This window comes from Vipera ursinii, assembly GCF_947247035.1.
Source record: "Vipera ursinii genome assembly, chromosome: 2".
Lineage (NCBI taxonomy): Eukaryota > Metazoa > Chordata > Lepidosauria > Squamata > Viperidae > Vipera > Vipera ursinii.
Window position 1 is genome coordinate 179,416,664 of NC_139513.1, and position 16,261 is coordinate 179,432,924.

The 16,261-nt window shown below is 41.5% G+C and overlaps 1 protein-coding gene across 4 annotated transcripts in view; it reads left to right on the plus strand.

The window, feature by feature from the left end:
* MCOLN1 (mucolipin TRP cation channel 1) overlaps window positions 1–16,261 on the plus strand; it is a 49,524-nt gene that overhangs the window by 30,587 nt on the left and 2,676 nt on the right. For all 4 annotated transcript variants that reach the window (XR_014491460.1, XM_083354686.1, XM_083354685.1 and 1 more), the window contains 3 exons: window positions 5,309–5,415; window positions 15,628–15,777; window positions 15,904–16,005. Coding sequence is in view for 3 of the 4 variants with exons in the window: in XM_083354686.1 (XP_083210812.1) it covers window positions 5,309–5,415; window positions 15,628–15,777; window positions 15,904–16,005 (359 nt within the window). In the remaining variant the exon portion in view is untranslated. The remainder of the gene's footprint in view (window positions 1–5,308; window positions 5,416–15,627; window positions 15,778–15,903; window positions 16,006–16,261) is intronic.

Sequence of the window (16,261 nt, forward strand, 5' to 3'; positions counted from 1 at the left end):
CCTTTGGAGTTTGGCTTGTGCTTGGGTAGTTACTTGTGCTGCCAGCTGTTTTTCCGGCATGAGTGGCTTTGTTACACTAGCCTGAGTACTATTATATTGTGGCATTCTGGATAATGTGTCTGCAGGAAGTTTCCCCCCCCACCTCCCAGCTGGTCTTTTAGTGTGAAATTGAAACAATGGAAGTGTTGTGACCACCGTGCTTGCTTAGGGGTACGTTTCCTAGGTGTTTTCAGTGCTTCCAGGTTCTTGTGGTTGGTCCACACTTGGAAAGGAATTCTGTTCCCCTCCAAAATGTGCCACCAGGTGAGGAGAGTCCATCACACTGCATACGCCTTCTTTTCCCAGACTGCCCATCTCTGTTCCATTTCGGTGAGTTTTTTCAATGTATATGCACAGGACTGTAATGCCCCTTCGTTATTCTCTTGCAAAAGTATAGCCTCCACCGCTACGTCATTGGCATCTGCCTGAATTACAAAGGGCTTGTTGGTGTCGGGGTACCTTAGCATTGGCTCTACGGAAAACAGCTTTTTCAGCCTCTTGAATGCGGCTTGGCATTCCACTGTCCTTTTTAACAGCTGGCTTGGCTTGGGTTTTCCCTCCCCCCTGGTTTTCAGTAAATTTGTGATTGGTAAGGCTATTTGGTCAAAGGAAGGAATAAATTATTTATTTATTTATTCGGTTTATATACCACCCTACTCCCAAAGGACTCAGTGCGGTTTACAAGGCAAAATTTAAAAACAATACAGTATAAAATTAAAATTAAATTAAATTAAGTCTAGCCCCAAAAATTAAAATCACAATTTAAAAACATTAAACCCCTCAGTCCAGACCAGATAGCTCAAAGAGCCAGGTTTTTAGGTCCCGGCAAAATGAACGAAGGTCGGGGGCAGTCCGGAGTTCCGTTGGCAGTTGATTCCATAGGGTAGGTGCGCCCACAGAGAACGCCCTCCCCCTGGGATCGCCCGTCGGCAATCCCTGACCGGTGGTACCCTGAGGAGGCCCTCCCTGTGGGAGCACACAGGACGATGGGAAATTGACGCTGGCAACAGGTGCTCCCTTAGATAATCTGGGCCCATGCCATTTAGGGCTTTATAGGTCATCACCAGCACCTTGAATCTCACCCGGAGGGCAACTGGAAGCCAATGCAGCTCGCGGAGAAGAGGTGTTACATGGGAGTATCGGGAGACTCCCATCACAACTCACGCAGCTGCATTCTGCACCAGCTGAAGCCTCCGAGTGGTCCTCAGGGGCAGCCCCATGTAGAGACCATTGCAGTAGTCTAGCCAGGAAGTCACGAGCGCATGGGTGACTGTGCGTAGGGCATCTCGGTCCAGATAGGGCCGTAACTGGCGCACCAGGCGAACCTGGGCAAAAGCCCCCCTGGCCATGGCTCCTATATGATCTTCCAAACTGAGCCGTGAATCCAGGAGGATGCCCAAGTTGCGGGCCCTATCAACCGGGGGTAACACCTCCCCCCCCCTAGTTAACGATGGAAAAGATTGGTTAGTCTGAGATGCCGATATGCACAGCCACTCAGTCTTGGCAGGATTGAGACGAAGCCTGTTTCTCCCCATCCAAACCCGGACCACCTCCAGGCAATGGGACATCATGTCGAGGGCATCACTGGGTTGGTTTAGGGTGGAAAGAAAAAGCTGGGTATTATCAGCATACTGATGATACCCCACCCCGATACCACGAATGAGCTCACCCAGCGGCTTCATATAGATGTTGAACAAGAGTGGAGAGAGGACCGACCCCTGAGGAACTCCACAAACGAGAGGCCTCGGGGCGGACCTCTGCCCTCCCGTCAACACCAACTGCGAGCGGACCAGGAGGTAGGAGGAGAACCACTGTAAAACAGTGCCCCCCACTCCCAACCCCCTGAGATGCTGCAGTAGGATACCATGGTCGATGGTATCGAAAGCCACTGAGAGGTCTAATAGGACTAGGACAGAGGAACAACCCCTGTCCCGAGCCCGGCAGAGATCATTCACCAGCGCAACCAATGCCGTCTCCGTGCTGTACCCGGTCCTGAAGCCCGATTGGTATGGGTCCAGATAATCAGTTTCCTCCAGGAACAGAGGGAGCTGAAATACCACCACGCTCTCAACCACCTTCGCAAGAAAGCGAAGGCTGGAGACCGGACGATAGTTGTTCAAAATAGCCGGGTCCAGGGCAGGCTTCTTGAGGAGGGGCCTCACCACCGCCTCCTTCAAGGCAGCAGGGAAGGTACCCTCCCTCAAAGAAGCAGTTATTACTGCCTGGATCCAGCCTCGTGTCTCCTCCCGGGCTGCATATACCAGCCAGTTGGGGCACGGGTCCAATAAACACGTGGCAGAACTCAGTCTCCTCATGATCCTGTCCACCTCATCTGGGGTCACAGGATCGAATTCACTCCAGGTAACATTCTCTAGACCGCTCGATTCCTCCCCATCAGTCTCTGCCCAGTCAGAATCCAAACCGGCTCGAATCTGAGTGGTTTTGTCCGTCAGATGATAGCTAAACTCCTCGTCTCGCCCCTGCAAGGGCTCCTCCTTCACCTCCTGATTAAGGAGGGAGTGAGTCACCCTAAACAGGGCGGCCAGGCAATTATCTGCGGACGCGATGAGGGCAGGGAAGTAATTAGACTTTGCTGTCCTCATCGCCGTGAGATAAGACCTCGTAAAGGTTCTTAACTGCAACCGGTCAGACTGGTAAAAGTTGGTAAAAGTTAGCGAACCCCAGGAAACTGCAGTTGTTTTCTAGTGCAGGGCGGCACCCATTCTAGAACTGCTTGGACTTTCTCAGCGTCCATTTCTATGCCCTCTGGGGATATGCGGTATCCCAGGTAGTCAATTTTATCTTTATGAAATTCACACTTAGCAAGTTTTGCATAGAGGTGAGCTGCCCGTAGTTTGTTTAGGACTGCTCTGACCAACTTGACAGTTCAAAGAGCATGTATGCAGAGACAGGAAAAATGTTAAATTGTAACAATAGAGGAAAACAAAGAAGCAGCCCGCAGCGTTTCCCCCCCCACACACACACACTCCAGGAGCATGGCAGAACCCAGGAGAATAGAAAGAATAGTGAGATTTAGAATTAGAAAGAGGCCCCTTAGAAAAGCATACTTAGGCAATGGATATAAACTATATAATTTACAAGTGCTTCATTTCTGTGGTTGCTTCTCTTTCTAAAAGGAAATTATTAAAGATATTAGTGGTTGCTTGCTCAGTACACTGTTTTCCCCTTTGGTCCCAATGGTTAGAAGACTGTCGTTCATTCATTGAATTGTGGCTCGTATTATCATATTTATTTGATGATGTATCGTTTGCAGCAGTTGCTCTTAATAGAGTGATAATTCCATCAGTTTCATATGCAATACATAAAGAAATACTTTCATTAATAAGCTTCATCGCCTGACCCTAATGTGCAGAGACTATGTGTTAATTATTTCTAAATATTCATCACACATTTGCCATTAGTTATTATTTCTAAATTTTAAAGATACAAGTCCTTAAGATTATTTTTATAATTTACTTGGTATCCTTTTTCTGGACTTTTTCAATTTCTAAGCTTTTCTTTGACGAACTAGGATGAATAAAAGTGTAATGTGTTTTCCAAATGAGTCAAAGACTTATAATGGCATTATTATAATAAAGCCATCATGTAAGTCAAAGGTTTACATGATGGGATTATTATATTTGATAGTTTGCTTTTAAAGCCAGGTAGCTTACCTGCCTCTCTGTTTCCTTGCCCGCCAACTTTTCTGTGTATCTCCCAGCTACTTCTTCCTCTCCCAACCCCACTCATTAATTTCAATTCATACTATAGGGTTCTGAACCTGCCAGATACCATTCAGAGAGAATATTTTATGTTACAGAGAGTAGGGCTGGGGGGAAGAGACAATTAAAGTTAATTCATAGAAAGGGAGTCTGGCTGCTGCATTTTGCACCAGCTGCAACTTCTGCACAGTTCTCAAGAAACGTAGAGCATATAGAGCAGGTTAGCTTGGTCCCTCAACAGTGAGACACTGGTGAAGCGGGCACAGCAGCACCTGCCTTTTCCGAGTTGTATGAAAAGAATATGTCTTCCTTCCCCTATCCTTACCATTTTCTATAGAGGGACGATTGAAAACATCCTGGCATATTATATTACTATGTGGAGGTATTTCAGATAGGAAGGCTGTGCAGAGAGTGGTGAGAATGACAGAAAAGATTATTGGAAGTTCACTTCCTTCTATCCAGGACGTAGCATATAAACAATACTTGAACAGGGTCCACAGTACTGCCAGGGACATTACACATCCTCTCCATGACCAGTTTTCTTTATTACCTTCTGGGAGGAGGCTTTGCAATATCCGAAGCATATGTATATCTCTGTGTGTGTATGTGTGTGTGTGTGTATTTTGAGAGCAGACATCAGAATTTCCATTTTTTAATGTGTGCCAGTGCGTTCACAGAAAAAAGTTACAATAAATCTTACCTTATAAAGATAATAAATAGATCTGATCTTATCTATATTGCAGTAGTCAGCTGATAGATAATCTTCACCAGAGTTGATCAACTGAGGAAGGGATACTGCTGATGTATTAAACACAAATGATGAAACGCTGGCCTTGTCATGACTATTAATCTAGTGATTGCTGAGATCAAGAAGCACTTGCAAACTGAACATGTGCTTTTAGGGGAAAAATCAATCAATCCAAAAAGGTTGAATCTCAGTCTCTGATCCTGTTTAATGATCAGCATACTAGTGTCACCCCAGATGACCTCTCCAAGCAGCTTCATGCAGTTGTTGAGTAGAATGGGGGATAAAGTGGAATACTCTGTGACAGACAATGATTAAGTCTTGAGCAGTAGTCCTCTACCATTATATTTTGGACATGGCCCGGTAGAAGGTCCAGAACCACAATCAAGCAGTTCCCTTTGGGTTAGAGCCTTCTAGCAGTCCACTTGATAAACCTGTGCTATAAATGATCAACTTGAAAGCTGCTAAGAAGTCCAAAAGAACTAGTAGGGCTCTCCTCTCTACATTTAATTCATGGTGTAAGGCATCCACAGCTGTTTCAGTTCCATATCCTGGCTGAAAGCCTGGCTGAAATGGAAATCTGAATTTGTGCTATAATTGGGGAGATTTCTTGAGAAATCTTTATTTTTTTAAATAAAGTCTTATTGCTTTGTGGCTTGGAAGAACACATACCTCTGCCAGTGGGCATTATACTGAGTCAGACCTTTTTATGGCTACAACCCAGTAGTTTCCATTTTTGGACATCAAAAATATATATTTCTTAATGTCTTTAGCCAACATTACCTTGTTTTCTTTCTTGCAGGAGACAACCGTTTCCGAATGTTCTTTGATGTGGTTGTGATACTTATCTGTGTCGTATCCTTCATCTTGTGTTCCCGCTCAATTATCAGGGGGCTTCTACTGCAGCATGTGAGTATTGCTAGGAAAGGGCATCCTTTTCCTTAGTGCAAGGGTCAGCAACCGGTGGCTGCAGAGGTGCATTCCGGCATCCCAGTCCTCCTCCACCATGTGCAGTCTAAAAAAAAAAGTGGGACTAAAAAAGTTCAACCAATCAATTCAAACTTCTCACAGAAAAAAACTTTCAAAGTTTGAATTGATTGGTTGAAGTTCTTTGATTTGTGGGACTGCCCACAAACCTCTTTTCTTCCTCGGACTGCACATGGCAGCAGAGGAAGAGACGAGGACTGCTGGAAAGGTGAGTGGGTCGGTCAGATGGGGCGTGCAGGGTGTGTGTGTTTCTGACCAGAATATGGAGACTTGGGTGCTGCCAGACCCCCTCCTTCTTTTCCCCCTTCTCTCTCTTACTCTCTGTTTGTGTGTGTGTATGTGCATGGCACCTCCAAGTCTGTTGGTTTACCAGCGAGCCACCACCTTCATCTCCTGCCCTTGCCTCTCCTGTGGAGACACGTTTGCGTCTCTGCAGCTCGATCCTTGAAGTGGTTTCAATTGGCCCCTTCGTTGCCAAGCGTCTATGGAAGTCAGTGGAGGTCCATGGCACCTTGAAAGGCCAGCCACGGCGCCTCCATTGACTTCCATGGGAATGATTGGCAATGTAGGGCCCGATTGAAACTGCCCGGTAGTGCTGCTACTACTAGCACTTTTCCACTTTCTGCTTGGTTCCGATGAAATCAGAGAACCCCCGGATGCCACTGCTGGGGATGGAGGAGGCTGCCCGGGTTTGGCCGTAGCAGAAGCCGCTGACAGTAGTGGTGGAGGCGGTGGCAAGAGAGACACTGGAGGTCCGCCACATCTCCGCCAGCCTCCACCAGTCTCCGCCTCCACGCAGTACCATCAGGTAAGCTGATACCGGCTGGGCTGGGCAAGTGCAATGTGCAGTCCGGAACGAAGGACTCTTCTTGCGTCCACACCTTTCCTTGGCTAAGCTTCACAGGCTGAAGCCTCTCCTCAGCGTCCTTGCCATCCCGGCCCAGAAGGCAAAGTGATGAGTCCTGTCTCCTGTCAAGTCCCAGGTTGAATCAGCCCCCCTCCCTCGCTTACACCTGCCTGAAGGGGCGGGGAGGGATGTCTGGCCCGACAGTTTGACCATGCACAGCTTTCCCTGGAAAGGCCAGCCCTGGAGCTGGCGGACTTCGCCTTCCTAGTATGGGCAAAGGGGGGGGCTTGTTTGGAAACATTGAAGCGCCAGAACCTAGGCATGGAACTTGTTTTTAAGGTGTGGTGGGGAGCTGTTAATTGGAAAAGTTGGAAGGGGAGGGGATGATTAAGGAAAGCAAGATGCTTTAAAAAATCAATCTCAGCAAATATCTGAACTTATCAATGAGAAGAATAAAGAAATACGAGAGGACATTTTAGTGGCTTTTCAGGGGCTGGCAGTTTGCATTGACCATTTGGATGAACGTGTGGAAGAGGTGTATCAAAATAATTTGAGATTGGATGCTAAAATGTCAGAAGCTGAGAATAAAATGGATAAGAATGAGGACGAGGTGGTTATGATACAATATAGAGATATGGAGTTTGCTTTGAGGACCCAAAGGAAAATTTGAAAGTGTTACTGGCAGAAGCCCTGGAACCGATTTTGGGGTGCCAAGCCGAAGAAATTATAGGGGATATAGATAAAATATTTCATGTTAACTCTTGGATTGCCAGGCAAAGAAAATTACCTAGAGATGTGGTTGTTTATTTTACAAAGAGATCGATCAGAAATGTGATTATTCAAGCTTTTTATAATAATAGATTTAAAGTTGCTGATCAAGAAGTTTTAATCTTGAAAAAAATTCCACCAAGAATTTTAAGGAAAAGGAAAGAATTTACTTTTTTGGCAGATGAATTAAAGAAACGCCAGCTTCAGTTCAGATGGGAGATACCAATAGGCTTGGTGGTGAATTATTCAGGTACGAGATATTGTCTCAATACAGTTTTGAAGGCACAAGATTTTTATTTTAATATACTGAAAGCAGGTTCTCTACCATCCCCATAATTTAAAGGAAGGAAGGAAGATGGAGCGTGACAGACACAAATGGAGAGTATACAGGGAGATGAAGAAGTTATCTCGCGGATGGTTAAAGAACTTCAGCAAACTTCGGAAATGGTGCAGCCCCAGGCATCGTCAGAAGAGGTTAAGGAACAAAGAATGACGCGGGCTGCAACCAGACGAATGAGACAAGAACAAGAACAGAAATCCACAATTATATCTCAAGAATCTATTTATAGTGAAGCAGTGGGAGGAACGAGACCAAAGAGGCAGGTGCTTGTGGTTTTACAAGACGCGCTCCGAAAGCTTCAGGTTGCAAAAGATGGCGACAAAGTTTCTAACCTGGAATGTTAATGGATTAAACTCCCTGCAAAAGAGAAAGAAAGTATTTCAGTATTTGAAACAATTTAAAAATGATGTTGTGTGCTTACAGGAAACGCATATTCATGTATCAGACCGAAAATATTTGATAAATTCCAGACTGGATGTACAGTTTAGTGCGTCTGCTTCAGATAAGAAAAATGGAGTAGTTATTTATGTAAAAAAGAATTTAACAGCCAATCTAATTGAAGCTGATAAACAAGGAAGATATGTTATAATTGAACTTTTAATAGAAGGCAAGAAAATACTTTTAGTTGGACTATATGCACCTAATCAACAACAAGGAGAATTTTATAAATTTTTACATAATAAAATAATTCAATGGGATTATAAATCGTGTATTTTGATGGGAGACTGGAATGGCATGCTGGACACACAGAAAGATAAAAAAGGTCTTTTTAAAAGTACTCCAAATCATGCCAGTTTGCCTAAATCTTTTTTTGAGATGAAAGATGATTTGGAATTGAGAGACGTTTGGAGAGAATGGAATTTGGAAGAAAAAGATTTTACCTTTTTTTCTGATCAACATCAATCTTTTTCTAGCATTGATTTTGTATTAACTACTAATGATTTTTTTTTTCTAGGGTTAAGAAGATCAAGATATGTCCAAGAACTTTATCAGATCATAGTCCAGTATGGTTGGAATTGGATAAGGAGAGGAAAGATAGGAGGTCTTGGAGATTAAATGAAAATTTGTTTAGATATCAAGAAAATGTGGATGAATGTAAAAAACAGATGAAAGAATTTTTTAATATAAATATGTATAAGGGTACTCCTATTGAAATGGTTTGGGATGCAAGTAAAGCCTATATGAGAGGAGTGTTAATATATTTGAATAATATATATAGATGTAGATTGGAATATAAGCGTAAAGAGTTAGAGGAGGAAATCAAGAGGAAAGAGAAGGCTCTAATTTTGAACCCATCTGATAAGAGGGCGAAGGAAGCAATTACTTTGTTAAGAGGTCAGTTTAATATGATGATGGCAGATCAACTGGCATCTAACTTACGGTATGTTAAACACAATACTTTTTCTAATGCTAATAAGCTGGGTAGGTGGCTAGCTTATTTGTTAAGGAAAAAACAAAGGTCACATAACATAGATAAGATAGAGTACAAGGGAAAAGAGGTGTTTCAGCAGAATTATATTAAAAAGGCTTTTGTTGAATTTTATTCTAAGTTATATGCTGGGGATAGAATTCAAGGTTTAGATGTAGATAGATGTTTACAAGAAGTGAATATCCCTGTACTTACACAAGAGCAAAGGGAAGGGATGAATCATTTGATAAATGCTGAAGAAATTATTTTAGCAATTAAACAACTTAAAGTGGGTAAAGCACCAGGAACAGATGGTTTGACTGCCATTTATTCTAAAAATTTACAGTTAGAAATGGTGGAACCTCTAAAAGACTTATTTAGAACAATTCAATCTGGAGGACAAGTGCCTCCATTGTGGAAAACAGCTTTTATATTGTTGATTCCAAAGGAAGATCAAGATCTTACCCAAACCAAAAATTACAGACCAATATCGCTTTTAAATACTGATTATAAGATATTTGCTAAAATTTTAGCAAATAGATTAATCAAGGTTATGCAGCAAATGATTCATAGTGATCAAACAGGATTTATAAGTGGTAGACAAATGAAAAACAACGTGAGACATATTGTAGATTTATTGGAATTTTTGGAGAGAAATAACCAGGTCTCTGCAGTGCTGATCTTTTGGGATGCTGAAAAGGCCTTTGATCAATTGAATTGGCAATTTTTATTTAAAGTATTAGAGAAGATGGAGTTTGGGGATGAGTTTTTACAACCTATTAGAGCAATATATCAGAAGCAAACAGCTCAAATAATAGTTAATCGTAGTTTGACAAAACCATGTAATATTGAAAAGGTACAAGACAGCGGTGCCCATTGTCACCTTTGTTGTTTGTTTTAACACTGGAAATATTATTGATTAAGATACGTGATTCAAATAAAATTAAGGGAATTAACATAAGAGATCAAGATTATAGATTGAGAGCGTTTGCAGATGACTTGGTTATTACATTAAGTCAACCGAGTCAGTCGGTTGTAGACTTGATGGAGATAATATTGTTATATGGATTTAAGATAAATACGCAAAAAGCTAAAATATTGCCTAAAAATATGACCACAGAACAAAAGGTAGTCCTAGAAAAATTAACAGGATTTGAAATAATTAAAAAGATTAAATATTTGGGGGTATATCTTTCAGTTTCAAATGCAAAATTATATAAAAATAATTATGAATTGTTATGGTTAAAAATACAAAAAGAGTTAGATAGTTGGAAAAAATTACAATTGTCTTTATTGGGAAGAATTGCAGCAGTGAAAATGAATGTTTTACCAAAATTTTTATTTTTGTTTCAAATGATACCTATACTCAAAAAAGATTCAAATTTGGAAGAATGGCAGAAAGGTATTAATAAATTTGTTTGGGCAGGGAAAAGACCAAGAGTAAAATTTAAGATAATGCAAGATGTATGTGAAAGAGGTGGTCTTAAAATGCCCAATTTTAAATTATATTATGAGGCTGCGGCTTTATCATCAATTAGTGATTGGTTTAATCTAACACAAGGGAGATTATTGAACATTGAGGGATCTGATTTATTATTTGGCTGGCATGCATATTTATTATATGATAAGAAGGTGGATAATATCTATAAGACACATATATTAAGGTATGCCCTGTTGCGAGTCTGGAAAAAATATCGATATAAGCTAAATTATAAAATACCAATTTGGACAATACCTAAACATGCGATAGAAAATATAAGTGTGGGATTTAAAGATGATTTAACTACATATAAAGAAATTCTTAGAATGGAAAGGAATGTATGGCAATTAAAGCCATTTAATATTTTAAAAGAAGAAAGAATAGTGTGGACTTGGTTTCAGTATGGGCAGTTACAAGCTAGATGGAAGTAAGATCAGAAAGTTGGTATTTCGATAACTGATGAAAATTTGGTTAAACAAATAAGAGATCAAAGTCCAGCGCATATAAGGAGGATATATAATGCACTGATAGAAATAGATTCAGAAACGGAACTTGTTAAAGATTGCATGATAAAATGGGCCCAGAATTTTCAGGAGCCCATAACGATTGATATCTGGGAAAAGATATGAGTCAGAAATGTGAAATTTACACAGGCACAAAATTTAAGAGAAAATTTTTATAAAATGTTTTGTAGATGGCATTTAGATCCTAAAAAATTAGCATGTATGTATTATCAGCCTAAATGTTGGAGGTGTGGTTGTGATGATGCAACCTATTATCATATATGGTGGACTTGTAAAAAAGTTAAAGCTTTTTGGATTAAAATTTGGTGAAATATGCAGAAGATATTTAAGAAAAAGATAAGGTTTTCTCCACAGTTATTTCTGTTTGGTATTATTACAGATTGTACTGTTATAGATACTAAATTGATGTTAAATTTAATTACGGCAGCAAGACTCTTGGTTGCACAATATTGGAAGAAGGAGGAACTGCCTACTATAGAAGAGTGGACTTTAAAAGTTTCAAACCTGGCAGAAATGGCAAAGATTTCAGCATATTTGAAAGAACAATCGCAACAGAGATATATTTTGGAATGGAGAAGATGGATTGATTATATTTAGAATAAATATGGGACTAGAAAGTTTCATTTAGTATACGAATAAGTATTAGTATTATATGATGTATTTATTAAGTAGTTATTATTATTTAGTTATTTAGTTATGTTAAGAGGAGTTAAAGCGTGATAGAATTTAAAGTGTCTTTTTAGTTGATTAGCATATTTTAGCTTACGGTAAGTTGGTTAAAGTTTATATCCTGTATTCAGCTCTGGGAAGTCGGGGGGTAGGGAGGGAGTTTATGTTTTTTAAAATGTATTTTAAAACTTTTCAATAAGAAAAAGGAAAGCAAGGGCTTGTCGTCTTTGGCGGCTGTGGCGGCAGGAGCAGCGGTGTATTCGGGCAGCACTGCCTGCCTGCCAAACAGTAGCAACAGGAAGGCGGCAGTGGCAACTGCTGTTGGGATGGCCTAGTGCTGTTTTCCAGGAGCCACAGTTGCCAGAACGATTGCCCAGCCCTTGGGGCCCGCTGCTACCATGGGGGCTGGCATGGGAATTTGGTTGTGCGCGGGAGGCGGAGGCTGGTGGAGATGCAGCGAACTTCCAGTGTCTCTCTCGTTGCCGCCTCCACCGCTACTGTCACCGGCTTCCACTATGGCCAAACCTGGGCAGCCTCTTCCACCCCCAGCAGTGGTATCCGAGGGTTCTCCGGTTTCATCGGAACCAAGTAGCAAGTGGAAAAGTGCTAGTAGTAGCAGCACTACTGGGAGTGGTTTCAATTGGCCCCTTTGTTGCCAAGTGTCCCCATGGAAGTCAATGGAGGCGCCGCAGCTGGCCTTTCCAGTCAGTGAGTGAATGAGAGTGAGAGAGAGCATTTTCGAACAAAATGTGAGTGAATGAGAGCGAGAGAGAAGCTTTTCCAAGCAAAGGCGAGCGAATGAGAGTGAGGGCAGGGCCAGTGCATGTCTTGCCTTAGGCTCCACTCTTCAGTTAAGCCCCCTGTTCCGTGCATGCACGCGTGCATGCGTGCACACTTTTTGCGGCTCCCAGTTTTTTCTTTTGTGAGGGAACCAGTTCCAAGTGGCTCTTTGAATATTTCAGGTGGCCAGCCCCTGCCTTAGTAGATTCCCCTGTATTTTCTAAGCAGGATGAAAAAGGATTTTTGTGTGCTGAACAGCTGCAAAAATTCAAAATTTCCATGAAGGTGGGAGGAGAAACTGGCATATTTCCTAAAGTGTATTGCTTGTATATTTAGATTTGTTTCCTATAAAAACTCAACATATAACTAGGGTCTAGTGCACTGGTCGTAGTTCATTCTGATCTGGTTTGTGTCTGCTATGCATCTTCAAGAGGTACAGCACTTTGGCATTTCCTCTTCTTCCTCTGCTCCTATCTCTAATTTTTGAAATACAGAAATAGAATTTGAGGATTACCTTAACATTTACATAGTGATCAGACCTAGCCACGAATGTAGTTTATTTAGGAAGGAGTAGTTATTTTCAAAAGAGAAATTTTTTTAAAAAAGAAAAAAGTTTGCTTGTATTAGTCAAGAACATTATAGGTAGTCCTCGATTTATGAATGGTCACTTAGTGACCATATGAAGTTATGATGGAGACTACTTACTCCCTGGATTCAAAGTTCTGATGGCTGTCTCCACAGTCTCATGACTTCATGTCAGGCCCTTGGCAACCAGTTCTCATTTATGGATGTTTGCAGCATCTCATGGTCCCATGATTGCACTTAATGACAGTTTTGGCAAAAAACAGCATTTACTTCCAATTTTCAGCAAAACTGGCCCATAGCAAACAATTGATTCAGGGAATGATCACTTCGCAACTGCCACAAAAAAAGGTTGTAAAATTGAGTCAATTACATGGGTTACCCAATTTACAACAGTCTCAACCTATAACCATGATGGGCAAGCTCCATTATGGTCATAGGTTGAAGACTACCTATATAAAAATGTTCTGTGGAACAGATGCTAAATTAGTGCAGGTCTTCTTGCTATGGCAGTCGGCTTATGTAATGCCCAGAGTTTGCAAATGTTCAAATAGAAGTAGAAGAACATAGTAGAAGAATTAAGTCATCTGTTTTTATTCTACAGTAGAAATGTGCAAACGATTTTGAATTTGAAATATTTCAGGCTCAGACATTTCTTGTAAGTCCAGATCAGTGCTGGTACACTTCCAGTGAAACTGAAACATCTTGTTTTGTACACTCCTTTCTTCAACGGTGAGTTTTCACTGTCATCTTTAATTTTTTCCAGGACTATTTTTGGTTGACCATTTTTTGCTAGGTGTTACTTAGTGACTACAGTTGCAAGAAAAAGTATGTGAACCCTTTGGGATTATGTGGTTTTTTGCATGAATTGGCCATAAAATGCGCTCTAAACGTCACGTAAGTCACAACAATAGAAAAACACAGTCTGCTTAAAATAATACTACACAAACATTAGCTGTTGTCATGTTTTAATTGAAGATAAGATGGAAACATTCACAGTGCAGGGTGGAAAAAGTATGTGAACCTTTGGATTTAATAACTGGTTGACCCTCCTTTGGCAGCAATAACCTCAACCAAACATTTCCTATAGTTGCAGATCAGACCTGCACAACGATCTGGAGTAATTTTGGACCACTCCTCTGCACAAAACTGTTTCAGTGTAGCAATATTCTTGGGATGTCTGGTGTGAATCGCTCTCTTAAGGTCATGCCACAGCATTTCAATCGGGTTGAGGTCAGGACTCTGACTGGGCCGCTCCAGAAGGCGTATTCTGTTCTGTTGAAGCCACTGTTTTGTTGAATTACTTGTATGCTTTGGGTCATTGTCCTGTTGCATCACCCATCCTCTGTGGAGCTTCAGTTGGCGGACAGATGGTCGTACATTTTCCTGCAAAATGTCCTGATAAACTCTGGAATTCATTTTCCCATCAATGACAACAATCCGTCCAGGCCCTGAGGCAGCAAAGCAGCCCCAAACCATGATGCTCCCTCCGCCATGTTTTACAGTGGGCATGAGGTTTTGATGTTGGTGTGCTGTGCCTTTTTTTCTCCACACATAGTGTTGTGTGTTTTTCCCAAACAACTCAATTTTGGTTTCAACTGTCCACAGTATATTTTGCCAGTAGTGCTGTGGAACATCCAGGTGCTCTTTTGCAAACTTCAAACGTGGACAGATAAAACCAAAATTGAGTTATTTGGGAAAAACACACAACACTATGTGTGGAGAAAAAAAGGCACAGCACACCAACATCAAAACCTCATGCCCACTGTAAAACATGGCGGAGGGAGCATCATGGTTTGGGGCTGCTTTGCTGCCTCAGGGCCTGGATGGATTGTTGTCATTGATGGGAAAATGAATTCCAGAGTTTATCAGGACATTTTGCAGGAAAATGTACGACCATCTGTCCGCCAACTGAAGCTCCGCAGAGGATGGGTGATGCAACAGGACAATGACCCAAGGCATACAAGTAATTCAACAAAACAGTGGCTTCAACAGAACAGAATACGCCTTCTGGAGCGGCCCAGTCAGAGTCCTGACCTCAACCCGATTGAAATGCTGTGGCATGACCTTAAGAGAGCGATTCACACGAGACATCCCAAGAATATTGCTACACTGAAACAGTTTTGTGCAGAGGAGTGGTCCAAAATTACTCCAGATCGTTGTGCAGGTCTGATCTGCAACTACAGGAAACGTTTGGTTGAGGTTATTGCTGCCAAAGAAGGGTCAACCAGTTATTAAGTCCAAAGGTTCACATACTTTTCCCACCCTGCACTGTGAATGTTTCCATCTTATCTTCAATTAAAACATGACAACAGCTAATGTTTGTGTAGTATTATTTTAAGCAGACTGTGTTTTTCTATTGTTGTGACTTACGTGACGTTTAGAGCGCATTTTATGGCCAATTCATGCAAAAAACCACATAATCCCAAAGGGTTCACATACTTTTTCTTGCAACTGTAGCATAAGAAACATGGTGATGTTTGAAATGAAATTGTTGAAATGACGAAGCTGCCTCTCTCCTGGCCCTGGCTTAGAGGAGATGAATAATTTGGCAAGTGACAAGTCTTTGAAACTAAGCTAATCATCTACTAAACTTAATTGTATTCACCTTGTCCTCTTGCCTTCATACAGGAGAAGGTGCATATAGGAACAGTGCAGAAAGGCAAAGTCACAGGCTAGCGGGTTTTGTGTTTGAGGATAGGCTACTTGTTCATAATGGTTCTTTTCTTTATACAGGAGTTCAGCCAGTTCTTTCAGCACTGCTACAACCAAAATATCTGTCTCTCTGATCGCATGGAATTTCTTAATGGCTGGTACATTTTGCTAGTGGTCAGCGACATTCTTACAGTGTCTGGCACGATAATGAAAATTGGGATAGAGTCCAAGGTAAGCAGGTTATGGCATTCAGTGCTTGGAACATCTCAGATTTGGGTCTATAACCCAGAGCTGTGAATAACCTGTTCCAATCCCTAATCATAAAGTATCCCTGCATAAGGTGTTCTTTGCTTTCAGAACTTTGCTGACTATGATGTTTGTGGCATCCTTCTGGGTACCTCCACACTCTTGGTCTGGGTCGGGGTCATGCGCTACCTGAGTTTCTTTCAAAAATACAATGTAAGTGGAACACATTTTTTTCCAGTGCAACCCCCAGGTTAGTAGTGGCAAAAGAAAGAGCAAGCAAAGAATATAAGAAGCAAATCCCAGAGTTCCTTTTTTAAAAAAATAAAGTTGGGCTCCTCAAAGTATAAAACCTGTTTCTAGGATCAAATACTGCCTCAGCCATGTTTCCAGGGCTGTTACAGCCTCAGTTTGGGTCACAGCTGGCTTGATTAAAGATTCCAGAACCTAATCTCAGATTGCCTTTTCTTCA